Source organism: Anoplopoma fimbria, chromosome 2 (genome assembly GCF_027596085.1).
Source record: "Anoplopoma fimbria isolate UVic2021 breed Golden Eagle Sablefish chromosome 2, Afim_UVic_2022, whole genome shotgun sequence".
Lineage (NCBI taxonomy): Eukaryota > Metazoa > Chordata > Actinopteri > Perciformes > Anoplopomatidae > Anoplopoma > Anoplopoma fimbria.
The window spans coordinates 8,488,936-8,510,167 of NC_072450.1; the positions used below are offsets into that span (position 1 = coordinate 8,488,936).

The 21,232-nt window shown below is 39.9% G+C and overlaps 1 protein-coding gene across 1 annotated transcript in view; it reads right to left on the reverse strand.

The window, feature by feature from the left end:
• LOC129108423 (E3 SUMO-protein ligase PIAS1-like) overlaps positions 1-21,232 on the reverse strand; it is a 47,758-nt gene that overhangs the window by 12,966 nt on the left and 13,560 nt on the right. Inside the window, 2 exon segments of the mRNA XM_054620237.1 lie at positions 11,370-11,613; positions 11,616-11,864. Of these exon segments, the coding sequence (XP_054476212.1) occupies positions 11,370-11,613; positions 11,616-11,864 (493 nt within the window).

The window sequence follows — 21,232 nt, forward strand, 5'->3', positions numbered from 1 at the left end:
AGCCTTAGTAAAAAATGAAAATACTGTCATATGGAGAAAAACATTTGGCGTTTTATGTCTGTGTGAGGGAGATTAACTGAGAAATGATGGACAGTTTTTAGAACTAATATTAAAAAATGACTCCACTGACACATGAGCAAACAGAAAACTGAAAACTATCAGCAAATCCATCTTCTGCTCGTGCAAACCAAAAGGTTACGTGAGGAGAAACAGGCTTCAAATATGAATGATCTTATTCTGATGTGTCTAAGTCTTTTTTCTCTGAAAGAAGGAAACCTGATAGAAGCTGCAGTCTTTTTTAAATATGAAACATGTTTATCGGTGAAAATATAAATGCAGGTGAAGAAAACGTATTTGTGAACTGCATGTTTGACTTCAGATCATTTGATAAATTAAACATAAGACTGACATGCAGGATGCTACATTTGATTTTATCACATTTAATGGAGGCAGAAACTCACTCACTATGAAGCGTCGTTATAAAGAATGAGTTGATGACACTGAATACAGAATTTGTCTTCAATGAATAAAGTCTCTCCTTAACTTCACTGAAAGAAGACACAGATATTATGAAGCTATAAACAGAACTGTAATTACTGGTATCGAGTCCATTTCTGTCCCTGCATGTAATCTTATTTCTGCTTATTGCTGCTTATTAGAATATGAAAATGGAGGAACAAGAGTTTGTTTCCAGTAAAAGCCACAGCTGAAATTGGATATTACGATGCTTAGAAATGTATTTTTTAAGTCGTCTTGAAGAGAATAGACTTGATATGTCAATAATGAACATGTTTATTTTGCATTTGTGATGAACCGTATGCTACTAAAATCAATCCAACTGTTTTGAAATCATGCTTTAATCATTATGAATTATGCTAAACGTGTTGTCATGGACATTAGAGATCATATTGTATGACATGAAAAACCTGCGGACTCTCCGTCCTTCATGGTACACAGTTTGTGTCTCCTGCTGTCTGCTGCACCAGCCATTATGCTGCATATGACTTTGTTTAATAATATAAAATGTATGTGTTGGAGAGACAGATGGTGGTGGGCAGAGTGACAGATGGGAAAATGATCTCCAATGGGTTGATGTTTACAGTGAAGAGGAAATAAACCAGGGAGGACACAAAACATAGTTAGTTGTCATTTTATTAGGTTTCTGTATGAAACTATAGTCTGAGAGGTTTATTTATATTTAGTCAAATTAGGGAAAATAATAGTCTAGTTAATCAATTATGAAAATAATGTCTGGTAAAGCCGTAGTTTGTAGTGCTTGTGAATTGTATTGAGTTTAGTGTTTTTAATATCTAATCCACCCTCACTTATATAAATGGGGTTATATAAACACCTGTCAGTACAGCATTACAATATATAGAAGAATAAACATCTTTCTAAAGCTGTTTTGACAAAGACTGAACATTTCAACCTTCATGAAGGATTTATTGCCTGGCGGCTGCATTAGTTTTTACCTTAAATGGCATCAGAGTGTACGTTTACTTATCTTAAGGAATGTAAGAAAAGGCTCTATCACGGCAAGCGTACTGATTTGAATCATTTGAAGAAACACTGTGGGAACAAATACAAATAATGACACTTTTGTGATGAATGAATGCAGATGAAGACTAGTGGTGGACATTTACTGAAGTACAAATTAAAAGGTACTTGTACTTTACTTGAGTATTGAGTATCTATATTTTATGCAGCTCATACCTGAGAAAATGATCCTACTTTTAAAAGATAGATAGACTAATTAAGGTTAAGCTGTAAAATGCTTCTTCACCAAGCCAAAAAAAAGAACTGTTTTTTTTATTTTTTTTAGCTCATGCAAAGACGACTTTTTAGAGATTTGTGGTTCTCACAGGACAGCGACGCTACAAACATATAATCATCTTATCGAATATGATGAATTGCTGTAGATTAAACTACCCATCAGTTAATAAAGAAGGTAAAATAAGCACAACCATAAACATCTACAACAGTAAAGTGCAACATACTGTACACATTAATACAGCGGTAATATTTATCTTGATTTAAAACATTAATTGTACTTGTATCATAAATACTATAAAACACTGACCATTTTACTCCACAATGAGTACTTTTACTAATTATACTTAAAGTGAATATGCAGACGTTGCTTATATATTTTAACTCTGTTTGTACAGTTGAGTGTTTTCACAGTGTGGTATTAATACTTTTACCGCAGTAAAAGATCTAAGTACTTCCTCCACCACATGCTAAAGACTAGCATTACTGGTCACACTGGGATGAAGGGTGGGAGGAACTAAATGCTTGTTATTTACATTTTCAGGTCCAACTAAAATTCTCTACACAGAAAAAAAAACTGTGGGTAACTTGTGTAATATAACAAGACTTTGTACCCTGCACATTTATGTTCAAACTAGATTTTATGGTCCAGCTTGGATGAATGATGAACATAATTATTCTGACAATGCAGATTGTGACCCTACAGTCCGTAAAAAAAAAACCTTCGGTGCTGAGCTCAGTGCTCGTTTTAAAGAGAAGACGTGTGAGCTAAGCCACAGAGAATGTGCTCAGCTCTGAAGCTCCGTCTTCAGCGCAACAAAGCCCAGCTGGAGTTTATTAACTTGTTAGTGGGCTCTGCTACTTTTTCTCTGTTTGGTGCACCACAGGCACACACACACGCACACGCAAAAACACAACATACAGCAACATTCACAGGCAGAACAAAGACACAAATCCTTTCAACGTCACTCAAATTCAAAACTACAATGCTAGAAGGATCTGAAAACAAAAAGGCCAGATCTGGATGTTACACCCTCTCACACACACACACAACTTTCCAGAAGTATTACTTCCCCTCCCTAACAGCAGCAATTATCCTTTATGATATGTATAAGGGCGTACAGTTATATATTGACAGCGCTCATTAAGGCATTCCTGTGTGCTTAAGGGACAGCTAAGGCTGCAGCTGAACCTTTCTATCCTTATGAATGTATATACTATAGCGGGGATTTCACAATGTCTGTAGAGCTTGGCTTCATGCAGCACACGCCATGCCACAGTCATTATTTCATGGAACACGCCAACAGTAAAGTTACATAGAAAGGAAACAACAATGGTTTTGTTTGAGATCAGATACAAGAGCGAGTAATGTTTAGTTACAATCAGGGGTTTCGGGTCCGTCTAATCAGGGATGATGATGATGATGATGATGATGATGATGATGATGATGATGATGATGCGCCGACTTAGAAGAAAACAAAGTCGGTCGTATTCGCTGTGAGAGACTGGAAGCCATTTTGTGCAGCGTGTTTATAGTTCGGAGCAGCCAGAGCTCCTTTGTTGATGTTCATTTTGTTGTGAGAGCACCGGGTTGTTTACAGAGAGATAAAGATTTTGCTCGGGATCACGCGGCGGTCAGAGCGAGAGGCGGTTAAATCTCAGCTCGTGTTTTTTTCCGATGACGAGTGAAAAGGTGCTTTATTGGTTTCTTCCACCACAGCCTGTTGCACGGAGCTGATAAATGTATGCGATATCATATCTTTATTGATGCACGCAGGGGACGTACTTGAATCTACTTTATGTGTGACGCCTATTTGCTTGCAGAGGGCAAAACAAGACGTACAGAGCGACTTAGACCGAGTGTGTTTGCTCAAGGAGACTCCAGCAGGGAAGATAACTGCTTTCATGAAGAGAACAACTTCTAGATAAGTCTGATCTGGTGTCCCACAATTCAATCAAGTGGTGAAAACAAAAGTGTTTATGCGTCTGTTGCTTAGTTACTCTTGCATGGGGTTGATTAGATCTATTAATTCATCTTATAACCATACACTTCATGTGTGTGAACCACTGAAAGTGTTTCTATGTGAAACAGCAGAATGAGCCAATTAGCACAGCGGAGGAGAGCGGATCATAAAACAGAGAGGGTCCTTAGACAAATATAATCAAATATATATTTAATTAGAGATAAAGGCTCGTCTCTACTGGCAGCCGATAAACGCACAGTTTTCTTCACCTTGTTTTCTTTTTGGTTTAATGACAACTTCAGATAGAATACAACATATCATGCTTTGTCTAGGAACGAATGATTAAGTCCTGGACTTATTTTTGTTATTGTACCTTGTGATTACCCAGCAACCTTTACCAAGACAGACACAGGCCTTCAATGTCTGAAATATTACAATATAGGAACAGAAGGAAATACGAAAGGCAGAGGTACCAAAAAAAGAATAAAATCCAACTCCTCACTGGTTGGACTCTATGTTACGTTATTACAGGTTACTAGGGATGGGGGAAAAATCGATTCAGTTACGAATCGCAATTCTTGTGTGTGACGATTTTTAAATCGCCACGCTGCCTCCCAAATCGATATTTTGTCTGTAGCCTACTTTTAATTATTTTATTCAAGGCGGAAAAAAACGTTGCTGCTTATAATCCTACAGATGGCGCAATGCAATCTATTCGTTCATGATTTCCTTCCGTCTAGAAGCGCAGCTTCACACGTAGTAGCTAGGTAGGAATACAAAGGCTAACATGTTGGACAGCAAACATGTCAGACGAAAATAAAACTTGGAAAGCTCCAAGTGAATTTGACTGTGTTGTATTTGAAAGTATGATTCAACTGTTTTCCATGGTCCAGTGTTTTAAAAAAAAATAACCAAAAGAAATCGCAAGAAATCGTAATATCGAATCACAATACTTACAGAATCGCAATACATATCGAATCGCCGCCTAAGTATCGTGATAGTATCGTATCGGGAGGTCCCTGCTGATTCCCGTCCCTACAGGTTACACATAAAAAGTACAAAGGACAACTTCGAAACACAACAAGAATGAGTTCAGATTTTTGTAATCAATTAATTCAGTCGTTTTGTGGCAGCTCAAGAGGTACTTGAGCTATAATCAGCATGATGTATGTAACATTACTATTTATGCAAATCACATCATTCATTTTGCTAATGAATATGATAATTAGAAATAACGTAAAGCAAACATGCAGTATGTTAGATAACGACACGTAGCTGCTCTTAATGTGAACTTTATATCTTATGATTGTGTTCCAGAAAGTTTCCCTTCCATGAAGACCGTTTGAATGAGGGACTACAAAATAGAGCTGCAACAATGAGTTGACTGATCGATAACAGACAGAAAATGAATCTGCAACTATTTTGAAAATCTATGAATTGCTTTAATCATATTTCAAGTACAATGCCAAATATTCTCTGAATGCTGCCTCTCAGATAATGAGGATTTTATATTTTTTGCCATATATGGTGGAACACTGAATATATTGGGGTTTTAGGGCGCGTTCACGTCAGCCATGTTACGTTGGTTCGGTTTTGTTGTTTTCGGTTGGTGTGACGCTGGTCTCAAACTCTGGTGCGGATCAAACAACTGATCTTCGGTCCGCCTTGAGGGGCCGCTCGTACCGCCGTCAAGTGACCTCCAGAGCGGCTCATGTCTGTTGTGAACACCATTTGAACCGATCAAAGGAAGTGTTTAATTTTATGTGTCATTTAAAAAAAAAAAATGTTGTTCCTGTTCTGATGACTGGTACCTGAACTAAAAACCTTTTTGTGCCTTTGCTACCAAATGTCGGTTCGCAGGAGAGAAAACTGGATTCACAACAAAGTGAGATGCCTCCTGAATATTTAGTTCTTGAGAACTTTTCTCCATTAAGGCCACAACTAAGTGTTGCATGAAAGCCAGCAGTACATAAAGTATGCAAAGCTGTTCCGGAAAGTGGTACCTTTGTGGTAAGCAGCTTGCACCAATTCCTCGCCTTCTGGCCTTGATAGTCGAAGTTCCTTTGCTAAAGCAGGAACGTTTTGGGTTAAATGTTTATTTTGCAGGCATTGTTATATCATACAAATATTTACACCACATAACTTATTTTACAATTTCTGGACCATTTGAGTTTTGTGTTTGTTAACGCACACCCCGACCAGCTCCATTGGATAATTTCAGGAACTCGCCCTTAGACTATTTGTTAAATAAAAACAAGCAATGTGAAAGAACAATAAATTAAACAATCATGAAAAAAATCTGATAAGAGAAAATACTTGTTTCTTCAGTCCAAAATCTAATGAAATCCTCCGCATGCAGAGAGACAACCTGTTTTGTCGGAAGCTTGTATCAGGTGTCATGAGTTAATATGTTATTGTGTTCACAGAGGAACTGACAGGCAGATGGCACCAAGCTTCATGTCCTGCTGCCACCAAACTGTCCCTAGAACTGAAGATGGCTTCCTTTCTTCCCTGGGCAACATTATTAACAATGAAACCCTGACGAAATCACAGACCGACTCATCTCTGTACCAAACACTTGATTAGACATTTTTGTCGCCACACGATTTTTCCTCCATTGTACGAATATCACAGCAATCTTCTCATGTAACAAGCCATTATGCACGAAACGCTGATCAAATGCGAAATGGGCTTGCATCCTTTTCCTGAAGATATGGTGATTAAATCATGTATAATGCATGTGCACCACAATGATATCCATAATGAGCACAGAGGCAGCGTTTCTCCGTGGAGGACGGATAATGATGGAGAGTTCAACCAGCGAGGTCGCCATGGTAATAAAGGAGTAGCCGGTGCAGCCCAGACTGCTGACCGGTTTAGAATGGAAAGGCTGAACTGTGGCCCGACTAACCTTTATCCCACGGACTGATAAGACTCAGCAGAGAGCACAAGACTGCAGGGGAGGGAGGGGAGGGATGATGAGAGGGAGGGAGGGAGGGAGGGAGGGAGGGAGGATGGTGTGAGAGAGATAATAACTAAGATGACATGCACTAGTGAAACCAGGTTACTGAGAGGAATCAGGTTATGGCAGGAAATCTGAAAACACGGTAACACGGGCCGCAAATCCTCTGTTACCGTTAAACTTAATATACATTTTTTTCCCCAACCGCTCTACCAAAAGGCTTTCATCTTTTAAAGTTTATTAATGATACATGCTGCTGCAGCTTTAAGAGTGGTGTCACAGTGAGAGAGCAGACCGTTTTCATATGTGCAGTACTGTACTAGGTTTTCTTAAATCAAGCTATATTACACTTTACATTGTTGTCCTATAGAATACATATATACACTACTTATTGTGTGAAGTGTTGGGAAATGCATGAAAACAAATCCAAATCAATAGCCAAAAGAAGCTAATAAGAGAGGAATATGCATGTTGAAGACACAAAAGGTCAGAACTAATTTGCAAAGATCCTTATATCTCAGTTGAAGGGGTGAATGCATGGAACTGTTGTGTGAAATGAGGAACTGAAAATGTGCAGCAGCACTTAATGTCAATTCTTTACACAATTATTTCTGTCACTTTTGCCGTGGAGAGACGAGTGCAACAACGTGCATGTCTTCAAGGAGAGACGCTCTGAAACTGTGCACCGTTAACCCCATATTCAAACAATTACATATGGGGATAATATGCATCTAGCATGAACCAACCTTTTATGCTGTACTGCTTCTTAATGCTCTGTATTTGGCATTAATTTCCTTAGTTATTGTCTCTTTTTACTTGTATGCCAATTTTTTGTGTACAGGCTTAAAACTATTTTCAGAATTTTACAAAAAAATTGCTCAGACTTATTTATTCCAATTTCAGATGCAAGGACGCACCAAACAAGTCATAATCTTTCCTTTCACTGCACTCGTAAAAAAAAACCCTGTCAGAATCCTGGTGAAGCACATTCATGGCCAACAAAATCAGCTTCCACCAGCAAAAAAAAAAAAAGAAAAGAAAAGAAAGAAATGTAGCAAACCAAGAGAGCAAGTGGGGGAAGGGAGAGAGCGAGCGAGGGAGGGAGAAAACTGGAGGCGAGGCAACAGGAGAGGCAGCAACAATGGGGGAGAGAGCGAGATGAGAAAGAGAAAGAGAGAGAGAGAGAGAGAGAGAGAGAGAGAGAGAGGGATTGAGCAGCAATCAGAAGATCAGAGAGAGAAGTAAACAGGCAGAGAAGAGGCAGAGTATGTGAAAGGTTGTGATCAAGGAGAGAGGAGACTACAGCAGTATGAAAGCAAGGGAAGAAAATCTTATCTTCTGCCCATGAGACGAGACTTACGATTAATCAAGTGGTTTCATTGCTGCCCTCCATTATTATAAGGATAAAGAGGGTCATTTTTGAAGCAAATTAAAATTTTCAGCTTTGTGAAACGATGTGCACCATCCTCCTCTCGAGTTTTCTCCCCCTCTCATTCATTCCTTCACGCTCTCGCCGCCTCTGAGAACAATACGATCAGCATGCATTATTTATTGGAAAGTACGTTTGTGTGTTTTGAAAGTACTGTATATGCAGACGTGTGTGTGTGTGTGTGTGTGTGTGTGTGTGTGTGTGTGTGTGTGTGTGTGTGTGTGTGTGTGTGTGTGTGTGTGTGTGTGTGTGTGTGTGTGTGTGTGTGTGTGTGTGTGTGTGTGTGTGAGGGAGAGGGAGAGAGAGAATGATATGAATGTGCGATTCAGATTCAAATGAAGGGAGGGTATGTTCTGCGGGCACAGGTGTACGTCTGTATGATTCTATCACTTTGCATGCAAATTTTAACCGATGATCGCCGCAGAGACAGAGTGGGAATGGAAGACGGAGTGGGGGAGAGAGAGAGAGACAGAGACAGAGAGAGAGAGAGAGGCCGAGAGGGATGGGACATGTGCAGGAAATGGATAGAGTGAGAAAGGGCGAGGGAAGAGGAGAAAGATGGTGTGATGACGGAGCTGCGGGCACTGTGTTTGTACATGCATCTGCAGGCAAATTAATCATGAGACGGTCTCTTGCTCCATTAAAATGCTAATGTAGGAAAATCTAGACATTTCCATATATTTGCAATATATCCCTGAGCCCAAAGAGTGTTATTATGCTAAATGCAGTCTGGGTGCTGGATGCACACTTAATATAATGATGAATCTGACCAAGACAAAGATTAAAAGTCTCTAAGGAAGGGAATTAAAGGGCAGAGTGGATGTAAGATTCTAGAAAATGTGGACTCATTAAAGTAATGGAGTTTTAAATGAACACTATTTTCTGCAAAAGTTGGAGCAAGTTTTCTGATGCTTTGAGATATTCTTGGACTGTTAAATTACAATATTATCAACTTACCTGCTACACCATTAGTTTATAAATATGTTTCTGAGTATAAACTACTTTTGTTTAACTAATCAAGTGCTGTGCAAAACAAAGGAGACTAAATCGAAATTAAAATATTTAATTTTAAACTTATTAAGGATCTTCTCTACAGCTGTGTGTCGCTACATACGAACAAGTTAAGACGTGATGGCGTTATAAACTGTTTTATCAGCAAAACTACAGAGTGATGGGAAGTAGAGTTTTACTTCTCATCATAAAAGTCTCGGCTCTCATTGTTAACTTAACAGAGAATCCTAAGAGACCTGTGACTTTGTGTACATAAATGCAGTAATGTCAACACGTGTTGTTGATGGTCAACATACAGAGATCCTCTTATAGTCAGAGGCTCAACACTGATGTGAAATTGGTCTCACAGCAAAAACTATATACGTATAAATCAATGTATTATATAATATTCATCATGTGTTGCCGTTGCTTGGCCCACCTGAAATAAATTCGAGCATAGCAGTCCATATGTAACAGCAAAGATATTCAAATTAGAGCCATTATTCACCTATAATGTCCAGTGGCTGAATGTCACTCTCAAAATGACCTTCAGAACCACAAATAAATGAAAACTATATATATGATTAATTGTTTAATGTTGGTTTCAAGCCTGTGTCTATACTGGGGATTCACAAATCCAACTTTCTTCAGTCCCGATACTGATACCTCGGCTTTAGATACCGGCCGATACAGAGTACCGATATGATACCGGTGTTTAATTGATTTAAGCTCTATGCCTCACTGTGTGGAAGAGACTGAGAACATTCTCTTATGTGTAAGGCAGCATCAGGATTGACCTAAACAATGCTTTCCTAACTTTGTAAAAACCAAATGTAAAAAATAAATACATTGATATAACTTTATTAAATTGTTATATATTAAACTAATAAATAGGACACCAGCAACTTGGTTAAAAAAATCTTGAAAATTAACAAGAATTACAATTCAAGTTTAAACCGTTTTAATGCAGCACCAAATACGTAAAAACTTAAAGAGGAATTACAATTCCAGTAGTTGATGTACATAGTTTATAAACAAAGAATTGAATTGAACAGATCCGCCCTATTGTGACCTTCAGCCGATCCAGCTATTTGAGTCATTTCAAACCACTATTAGAGAAGTTGTAGTCATAGTAGTAGTAGTAGTAGCAGTAGTAGTAGCAGCAGTAGTAGTAGTAGCAGTAGTAGCAGTAGTAGTAGTAGTAGTAGTAGTAGCAGTAGTAGTAGCAGTAGCAGTAGTAGTAGCAGCAGTAGTAGTAGCAGTAGCAGTAGTAGTAGTAGCAGTAGTAGTAGTAGCAGTAGTAGCAGCAGTAGTAGTAGTAGTAGTAGTAGTAGCAGTAGTAGTAGCAGTAGTAGCAGTAGTAGTAGTAGTAGTAGTAGTAGTAGTAGCAGTAGTAGTAGTAGTAGTAGTAGTAGTAGTAGTAGTAGTATTAGTATTAGTATTAGTAGCGAATCTGAGATGGAAACATCTTTTGTTTCTAAATATTTTCACTAACACCTCTCCTGAACCAACAGTGGCCTCTGTCTACTCTGAACTCTCCGGGGGGGGAATCTGCAAATTTTCATTTTTGCAGTACCATTTCGGTGCCGTGTAAACGCGTTAGCAGGCAGAACGACAGCAGCTCTGGCAGGGAGCCTCTCCACCACCGCGGAAAACACAAATGTCAATGTTTTCTGTGACGGCTGCCATGATTATTATGGGAATGTCACACTGACATAAATATAACCTTGCAGGGTTATTATTTTTTTTGGGGGGGGGGGCATTTTCACATTCAGTGGATTCGGTCTGACAGTGAAGATACAGACAGGACACATATGGAGAAAGAGGGATGACGTGCACTAATGTTGCTTCTCAGTTGCAGTTACTGTATATGTCTGAAACCTTCCTTTTTAGAGTGTTTTCTTGCATTTCTAGACAGAGTTTGTCATATTAAGCAGCCATGGAAAGTCAAAAGACAAACATATCCTAGTGATACACTTTATTTGTTAACACCAAACTGTAAATATTAAATAGTGTTATTCTTTTAAATAGTGAAACCATGTTTGAGGCATTGAACTATTACTGAAATACATTTTTCCCACTAGCTAATCTGATACTCCATTCAATGCTTATACTAATATATTTTATCCTGCAGTGTTATGATATATAGTGCTGATATATAATGTGCACACATAGTGATTAAATGTACCCATCCACCATTATTCCCCCTTTTTAATCCGCCTTTAACTCGAAACACACTCACTTGTGTCCTCACCTAGACTGGTTGGCTTGATGAGCTCGTCCAGCATGTCGTAGAAGGGCAGCCTCTGCAGCTTCACATCCGGGTGGACCGGGTGCAGCGAGGCGGAGCCGGACAGGTGGTGCGTCAGCCCGGTTAGCTCGTGCTTCCCGGGGCCGAGCAGCGAGAGGGGCAGTAAGGCGGCGGGCGACGGGGCTCCTCCGTGACCCGCGTGGCCCTCGTACGCCAGCTGTGTCAGGCCGGCGGGCAGTGCGGCGCCCCTCCCCCGACCACGCCGGCCGTGGCAGGGTGGTGCGGCCCGGGCATGGCCAGCTCTGAGTGGGAGATCATTTTGGCGGGGAAGCGTCGTCGGTAGAGCTCTTTGATCTTCATGTGCACGGCGGGGCTGCAGCCGGCCTTCAGCAGGTGCAGCGCCTTGGTCAGCAGCTCGTGCTTGCGTCCGTGCTTGTTGCGCCCGGCGTATCCCAGCAGCACCTGCAGCTCCGACACCCGCAGGCTCATCACCATTTGCTGTGATGAGAAAGAGGAAGAGGAGAAATAAACTGAGATGCCATTTATGACGGATGCAAAACGGATATAAGCACCAATCGCTTTTACAATTAAGTTAGTTGGCAATTTATTTAAATCTGTCAGTCGACTAATTCCGTTGCAAATAAACCATGTAAAATTACACTTTAAAAAATGAACACTCAATTAATGTTATGCCCCCTGTAAGAGACTAAAATGAAATGAAATGAAAATAAAATGATGGCTTAAGTTTATGATTAGGCCTTAATACATTTTAAAAATGAAGAATTTTGCCCTTTATCTCCATTGATTTCTGACACTTATTGTGAAGGGGCCCTGGCATTGCAGCCTGAACAACAAAGATTTTAAAAAGTTCCAGGCTGCACAAAAAAATTCAGAAAGGATAAACTTTGTGCTAATGTCCTAGGGTAAATCACGCTAGTTTTGATTTCCACAGAAACATAAACACAGAGATTTTTACAACCCTGCTCCAAAAGAGGAGTGGGGGGGGGGATCGTCTGCAGCCCAGATAAAAGGACAGCAATGCCGTTGAGTCTTTCCCGCTCAGATATAACTGTTTAACAACTCTTCAAACAACGCATAATGTGTTAAAACAGACAGAAGACAAAGATATTCTGCACTCTGGAAACAAACTGTGCAACAGGAAATTAAAAATATCACAGTGGCTGTCAGGAAACAACTGTCCAGTCCCAGCAGAGTCCAGTATGTTAATTAGTGTGAATTATGTGTTCAACGTAACGCACCCACAGAGCTGCAGATTTATGAGCAGCCAGAGACCGACTACTACTTTGTGTGAATGCAGCGGAAAAGCTTAAGAAGTTATCATGAAAGGAGACTTCTGGGGGCTCTGCTGGCGCTGTCAGCCTGACCAGGTACGAAGATAAATGGACGGATTTCATTTTAAACGCATAATTGGATGATTTGCATCGTTATTCTGTGTCTTCGTAAAGGTTCAATGCTGGTATGTTGCCTCTGAGCAATGCCAAAGTCTGTGCTGAATCTCTCCCTGCATTGAGATACCTTAACACGGCACAGCTGGCGGTTTGCCTCACAGATGTTTAAAAAAAAAAAAAAAAACTACACACACTGTAGAGGTTTCCTTCTGGCAGAAAAGCACTTCATTGCACTACAATGCATACCATAAAAGTCTTAGCACAGCTTAATTTCCTTACATGTGTAAACCGTCAGCTGGTTCATCACCTGTTTGGATGATACAGACACCACTGACACTGGGGAGCAGTGAACTCGATGCAGCAGGTTTTTCGTCTGTGTTGGGAGTGATAAAAAAAAAAAAAAAAATGCAAATGATTTTTCTCTGGAGGTTGTGGGATGGAGTAGCTGCAGCATGACCATGGTGAAAAGTGTTGCATGCACTGACATCAGGTTTAGCTTCAGGTTTGACCAAACTACCATGAGGGGTGGCTGTGGCGTAGTGGAGAGCAAGGTAGTTTTCTAATCAGAGGGTCGGTGGTTCGATACCCGGCTTCGGCAGTCGATGTGTCCTTGGGCATGACACTTAACCCCAAGTTGCTCCTGAAGGCTTGCCATCGGTGGACTGGATGTTGCATGAATGTTAGTTAGAGTCTGATGGTGGCACCTTGCATGGTAGCCTGTCATCAGTGTGTGAATGGGTGAATGATATGTAATATACTACTGATTGTAAGTCCTCTAAATGACTGTAATGTAATGTAATGAGCAAGCAGCTCTTCATCTAACCAGACAGATTGTGGACTAACCTCTAGGGCGGCCCTCTTTGAGTGGATTAGTAGACTAATCGGTTGATTTGGTCTTAGTCAACAAAGGTTTTCTTTAGTCGATAAGTCGTTTTTTATGCTTTTTTTCATGCTGAACATTAAGATCCTTTCCAATAAAGTTATGTACACATCTCTGGTAAGCACAGAATTTAAAGTGGTGCTTTATCACTCGCGATTCAGTCGATTAAATAAACAAACTGATTTCTTGACAACTAAGTATTTCTTCTGTCGAGGACAGTCCTAATAACTTCAGGTAGAAGTTAACAAAGAAAAACAAAATAAGTTGTACCCTCAGCACTTCCTGCACCAGTTTAAATGTAAAGACCATGATTAATTATCATACGACGCCGCTGCACCAAATGCTGAAATTCCATTACTCAGCTCAGGTGATTAAAAAAACAAACACGTAGAGAGGCCAGCTTATATTTATATAGAGAAACACACCTGCGTGTATAGTTGTTACATGCACAGTAATAACCAATGAAGAGTGCCCTTGAGCAAGACTCTTAACTGTTGGCTCCAGGTGACTGAAGACGGGTGTGAATTTGATTTACTTTAAAGTTTGAAATGCACTCAAAAACTCACCTCAGTTTTCCCCCTAAAATGTCACCAGAATTGAACTGTCGTCCATGGTGACGTCAAAGGAAGCACTAGTTCCTTGTATTAAAATAGTCGAGATTGAGAAGCTTTGCTATTTCACATAATCAGCTACCGACAGTCATCTTAGTCTAAGCATGTTTGAGGCTTCAGATATTTAACAAACTGAGTAAAAAATAAACCAATCCTTTCTTTAATAGTATTTCTCCATTGTTCTTTGATTAGAACAAAGATACAGAACAAATGGAAACAGGACAAATTAGGTTTTTCATAAACAAGAATCCTCAGCTCATTAACGAGCAGACATCACTATCAGACATTAACCACATGGACAGAACTGTGGTTAACTATAGCTATGAGACAGACCTTTAAGTAAGACAAAGACAAATAGAGACATGGACATATATGCATGTTGGAGGTCTGCACAGTCTTTCCTGTAGCTAATATAAACTGCACACACACACACACACACACACACACACACACACACACACACACACACACACACACACACACACACACACACACACACACACACACACACACACACACACACACACACACACACACACACACTCTGAGTAGCCTGTAAAAATGTCTTGGACAAACATCCTCCCCTTTAATGACAGAGCAGGGATGAAGAAAAGCGCAGACACACAAACACACGCCCCTCAAATGAGAAAGCACACGGCTCTGTTAGTGCCCGGTGTGGCAGTTTCCAGATAATCAATTATATGCACACAGTTATAATTGTTATGTGCAGGACGTGTGTGCTGTGGTGTCCATATAAAGGATTAAACCTTTAAGCCTTACAGATTTTCTTGTTGTTTTGTCTTTTTAATAATGAAGCCATTTCCTCTTGGGCTATACTGGAGTCTTGCATTTAGTTTACATTTAAAAGGACATATATATATATATATGTGAGTGCTGTGGGCTATTTCCTGTGGCCTTATCATAACAGCTACTTTTTAGACTTGAAAAACAAAAAACACAAAGATGCACCAATACTAGAGATGTTCCGATAACATTTTTCTTTCCAGATACCAAAACATGAAGTTGCGTTTCGGCAAACACCGTGTACAGATTCGATACCAGTGGGTTGAAAACAACAAAAAAGTTAGAAGTCTTAGTCTTATTTAGGTCAAAAGCTCCTCCAAACACCTGTAGCCATCAAGTTTCTCGCCAAAAACATTTGAACACATCATTATAACGTTTAATTTTACCTTCGCTTAATACTCAATGTACCTCAATGGACCTTGAACTCATCATAATGCACCTCAATGCAATCTCCGTTAACGTTAGCCGTTAGCTCTGTTAACCAGTTAGGACTGTTGCTGTTGTTCTTCTGTAACGTAAATGAGCTGATCATTTATGTAATATTGTGATATGGGATAGACTTGCATACTCGCTGATACCCAATCCAGCATTTTAGGATGTATCAGAGGCGGTTATTTCTTAGGTTATTTAGTTATTTTAAAGGAATGGGGCCAAGTCAATATGTTACTTGCAAGGTTGATGAGGAAAAAAACTGAAGCTTATTCTTCTGCCGTCCTACTTTGCTACGAGTGTCATGTAAATGTTTAAATATAACCAAAACATCTTACAGGACAAAAAAAAGACTTTCATTCTCAGTATGCGCGGCCCAGGTGTGACTTAAACATCTCACTCTAGTCCCACCACAGAGCTGCACTGCCTCACTAAAACTGACGTATGAACGGTACTTTTGGAAGGAACTGAAACCTCAAAAGTGCTGCAGGTTACTGTAACTTGTTCCACTTTTGCACATCTAGCTTCCAGTGTCAAAGTGCAGCATAACAATACGTGCTTCAAGTTACATCAACAACACTTGAAACGTAAGAAATCATCCATAACATTTTCTGGTAAAATGTTTTGGATGACAATACTTGTTCTTTTTCATTCATCGAACACAACGATTAGAGACTTTTTAAATACTTTTTCAGAAGATATGAAAGATGAATTACCAACAGGTATGATTAGATTGCTATTGAAGTATTATTTGTCACCAACACCAAATGTCCTAAGTTATGGATAATTACATGAGCATATTTCAAAGATAAAGAAGTCTTTTAGCGCTTTTCCACAGCAGGAACTTAATAAAACATAGTTATAGTTATATTGTAACAGATTCTCTTTTCATGTCCACTGTAAATGCAAGTTTCATATACTTTCAGACAGATTACAGAAAAAAATTAAAGATCATGATACGTGCATTGAAACAAACCGAACTACTACGAGGTGCAGGACGCCGTCTGATCAGCTTCTTGTCGCCAAGATTGCACTTAATAAACCGTCTCATTTTCACATTATTGTAAATAAGTATCCAAATGTAACAAATATCATCACCACCTCTTCCATTGATTTATATATTGCAGCCAATAACTTCACTAGTACATTAAAATAATGAGGTCAGTCCCGCTGTAGCCTCTTTTAAACACACATACGCTTTTGTGAATTACAGTCAAAACGCAAGACTGAACCGAGAACCAAAACCTCACAAGGAACGGTACCAACCAATTTTCTTGATCAAATCTATTTATTTATTGGTCTATAATATGTCAGAGGACAACAAATGTATATCCATCACAGTTCCCAGAGATCAAGCTGATGCATTCTGTTGTCTTGTTTTATCAAACTAACAGTCCAAAACACCAAGATGTTCAGTTTACTCACGGAGGCACAAAAAGTGCAACAATTATTCACATTTATGCTGCAACTTGGGTTTTTTTGTGCCAGTTTTGCATAAACAATTTATTTATTTTCAGCACAGATTTTCTGTCAATCAACTGATCGTTAAGTGTTTTTAGGTTCCTGCATTGAGAGATTTGAGAGAACAAGCTCCACACAGCTCGAAGTGAGAGAGCAGAGGCAAACACTGCATCTTGTGTACAGCTGTCACATATGCATACACACACACACACACACACACACACACACACACACACACACACACACACACACACACACACACACACACACACACACACACACACACACACACACACACACTAACTAAGAGGCCGATATAGTCAACATATACACATCTTTACCAGTCAGGACAGACACCGGTCCTTGTCCTTTGTCACTACAATCCTACGTTAAAAGGCACATTCATGGAGGGAAAAAGAATAAAGAAAGTATTTCTGATGCCTCGGGGGCTGAAGCACGCTGCAGTAATAAAAACACATCAGTCAAACACAGGCGGCTCGTACAGCAGGAAGCTCCATCACAGGTGCAGCACGCAGGCTGCAGCTGTCTGTCTGTGGGTTTTCAACATTTACAGATACTATTTAACAGAGCAATTATGTAGATAATTCAGTAGTATTCAGATGGAGTAACCCTAGACTTGGACAGCGCACACACACACAGACACAGACACACACACAGACACACACAGACACACACACACAACTCTCCTGCTGGCGACATAAACGACCAGTTCCATGAAAAATGCATGCTGTAGGGAAGAAGAGTGTGAAAAAATGATGACACTGGCTGCCCAGCATTTCACACACACACACACACACACGCTTACACACACACACACACACACACACACACACACACACACACACACACACACACACACACACAAAGTCCCCCCTCCCCCACACTCTCTCTCTTTCTATAAAGCAAACACACACTAAAGAGAGAGAAATACACTCACAAACTGGCTCAAATAAACGTGACACAAACGACACACACACACACACACACACACACACACACACACACACACACACACACACACACACACACACACACACACACACACACACACACACACACACACACACACACACACAGCACACTGCAGATATGTGTAACATTCCTCTGGCTTCAACCAAAGAAATATGAAAACAGAAAAAAAGGGGAAAACAGTGGAGCGGATGGAGGAGAGAGAGATGAAAAGCTCTCAGTATCTCCTCTCTTCTGCACTCGCCTCCACCAGCCAATCATTCTTCTTCCCCGGACAGGTGGCCCCTAAACACCTCCATCTTCCTGGTCAACAGGAGGAGGAGGAGGAGGAGGAGGAGGAGGAGGAGGAGGAGGAGGAGGAGGAGGAGGAGGAGGAGGAGGAGGAGGAGGAAGAGGAAGAGGTGGAGGAGGTGGAGGAGGAGGGGGAGGGTTTCAAAAGCTTTTCAATCATCCAGCAAGACATTCTGTCGGAGTATAGTAGCAGCTCAACAGTTCAAACACAATATATATTCAGTTTACTGTCATATAAGACAAAGAAAAGCTGTAAATCCTCCCATTTGAGTATGTGGAATCCGAATGGCTGCCACTTCAGCTTGAAAATGACTCAAATAATTAAATTAATTATTGAAACAGTTGCAGACTAAGGCATTATTTGCTTCACAAATTGGGTGAAATATGTAGCGGTGCTTCTGCAGCAAATCCTCCTGCACTTCATGGGGCATTGGAAGTAGTGAAACAACCAACTGTGCCTGGTTAAGTTGTGAAAATACAACATTCAGTGTGATAGATGTTGCTTACTGATCCACCGACGACATAAGAATAAAAATCATCTTAACTAAATGACTTTAAATATACCTTTTGGTTTAATTCAAACAAAAATGACGCCGTCACTGATTGGACTGCGGTAGGAAAAGGCCGGGGTTTGAACAAAAACATGTTTGTGTGTGAATGTGCTCTATTGTGTTGTTTCACTGAAACAACTTGACATGTAGGTGCAAAGGGAAGCTGCAACAAAGGAAGGAGGGTGAAAGAGGGAGAGAGAGAGGATACAACACAAAGAGAATAGCTGGTGGTAACAGGGGAGTTTCTGCGCACACACACACACACACACACACACACACACACACACACACACACACACACACACACACACACACACACACACACACACACACACACACACACACACACACACACACACACACACACACACACACACACACACACACACACACACACACACACACACACACAGCATGCAGACCAGTGTGTGGATTTTAAAGAGGAAGTTTCTGCCTTCAATTTACCAGCCTGTGACATTTTGGTTTCCAAAGAAAAGATGAAGATCAAATGTGACCACCACAATGATATTCTTGACGGACTGGAACGGCCCATAAAACAACATTTTGACCAACACATGACGTTAAAACTGAAACCCACCAAAAAAAAAAACAAAGAATGATGAAATTTTCCTCAGGCAAGTAAACCACTGCACCAAAAATTCATTTAGGAAAGAGCAACACACTGCTAGAGCTGTGCAAACAAAGGTCCCTGCAGAGTTACAGACTGTTGTCATTCAGCTGTAGTGAAGAATGTAATAAAGACACTAACTGGACAATATATCACTACATTTTAAAGACATTTAAACATTTATCGCCACTCAAAGACACCGATTGATGACTACAGTCAAAATTTTGGGCATATAATATATTTTAATTTACTTACTTTGAGTAATATAATTCTTTAGAAAACAAAAACTCTACCATAACTACTACATAAAGTACTGTATACATCTAGTTATGCTTTAACTTTCCTTTAAAATGAAGCGTTTTGTGCTTCAGCAGCATTGTTTCTAATTTAAAGTCCTGAAAATTCATGTCACCTTTTTTAATACAGGAGCTTTTCCTCCTCCGTAACCTTTTGGGGAACTCAGGAAGTTTATCTGCTTTTCCAACCAAGTTTCAGTTTTGCTTCCTGGGCGTTGTTACTCGTCCACCAAAAAGTCCCTCCTGAGTTTGTAATGTTTGATGACTCATGCACCATCCAGGTGGAGTTTTCGGTGCCTGACCTGTTGCTGAACGGCGTAATACAAGACTCATGAGGCGTTCGGACTGCAAAGCTAGCACTTCATTCACGTAATCACTAAAATAATAACTATGAGGACTTGGTATGGACATTTCTTGTGATTGAATTGAACTTGAAATAAAGCCTTAATTTGACATTCTTTTTCGTGGAATGACTGGAAATGGGTAATTTCACTTTAAAGAAAGTTTGCTTTTATTCAATCGCACTGAAAATACTCACACAGATTTCATAAGTAATTGAAAAGGATTTAGATTTGATAAAATGCTATCAAAACCCAATACCAGGGCTTAAAGATATATATCAGCATATATCGTCAAGGCTTATACAGTGGAAAAAATCAACGTATTGCAAATACATCTGTAACAGTGTGTATATCAAATATAAGGGATCTGATCTCATTGGATCTATCAAAAGTATCCAGTCTTGTGTATGCAAAGCAAATAAGTTATTAATTCTGGAAACCATGCTTCCTGCAGGAGAAATGACATGACACTCAGTGGAGCAGCTGTGGAGCAGCTGTGGAGGTATGACAGCTCCAAATGTTGGCTTTTTCACCGAAAGTCAACACAACTAACCTTTCCAGAAAGTTCTGAGCAGAGCCTGAACAGATGGAATAGGATGTTCCATCTCCACTGGCAGAGCGGTAAACACCACAAAGCATCATTTTCACACAAAGACGTTCTTAAAAAGCAAATTGACTGAACATAAACGTCTCTGTGCCTCAGGTTCATAAGTCACATATCCGCTCTGACTTTTGGTCTAAGTTTAGATGTTATTTCAGCCTCATGCTGTTTCTCTCTTATGCTTGCCGAGACTTGTTGCTTCCTTTTTTTTTCCAAAACATTTGTAGCCGACTCTGCGTCCACACCGGCCCCCCCAAAAAAAACTTTGAGAAAACACCGTAAACATCGCAAAGCCTGATATTAGGAGCTTTCACAGATAGATTTCCATCTCTGTTGATCCTTCATAGAAAGTTCTGCATTACAACCACAACACATTACAAGAAGCAGCTAGTCAGGATACAAGACCTCTATTTCAAGACTACACCCACAGACGGATCAATCTTAAGATGCATTTCCTTCCTCACAGTTGTGTCCGTCTGTCCCTTAGCCAGTGTTTTTGACACCTCACAGGTGAGCTTTTTCTAAAAAAAACATTCTCCAGAGTGAATAAAACCAAACAGAACTTTAAGTGTGA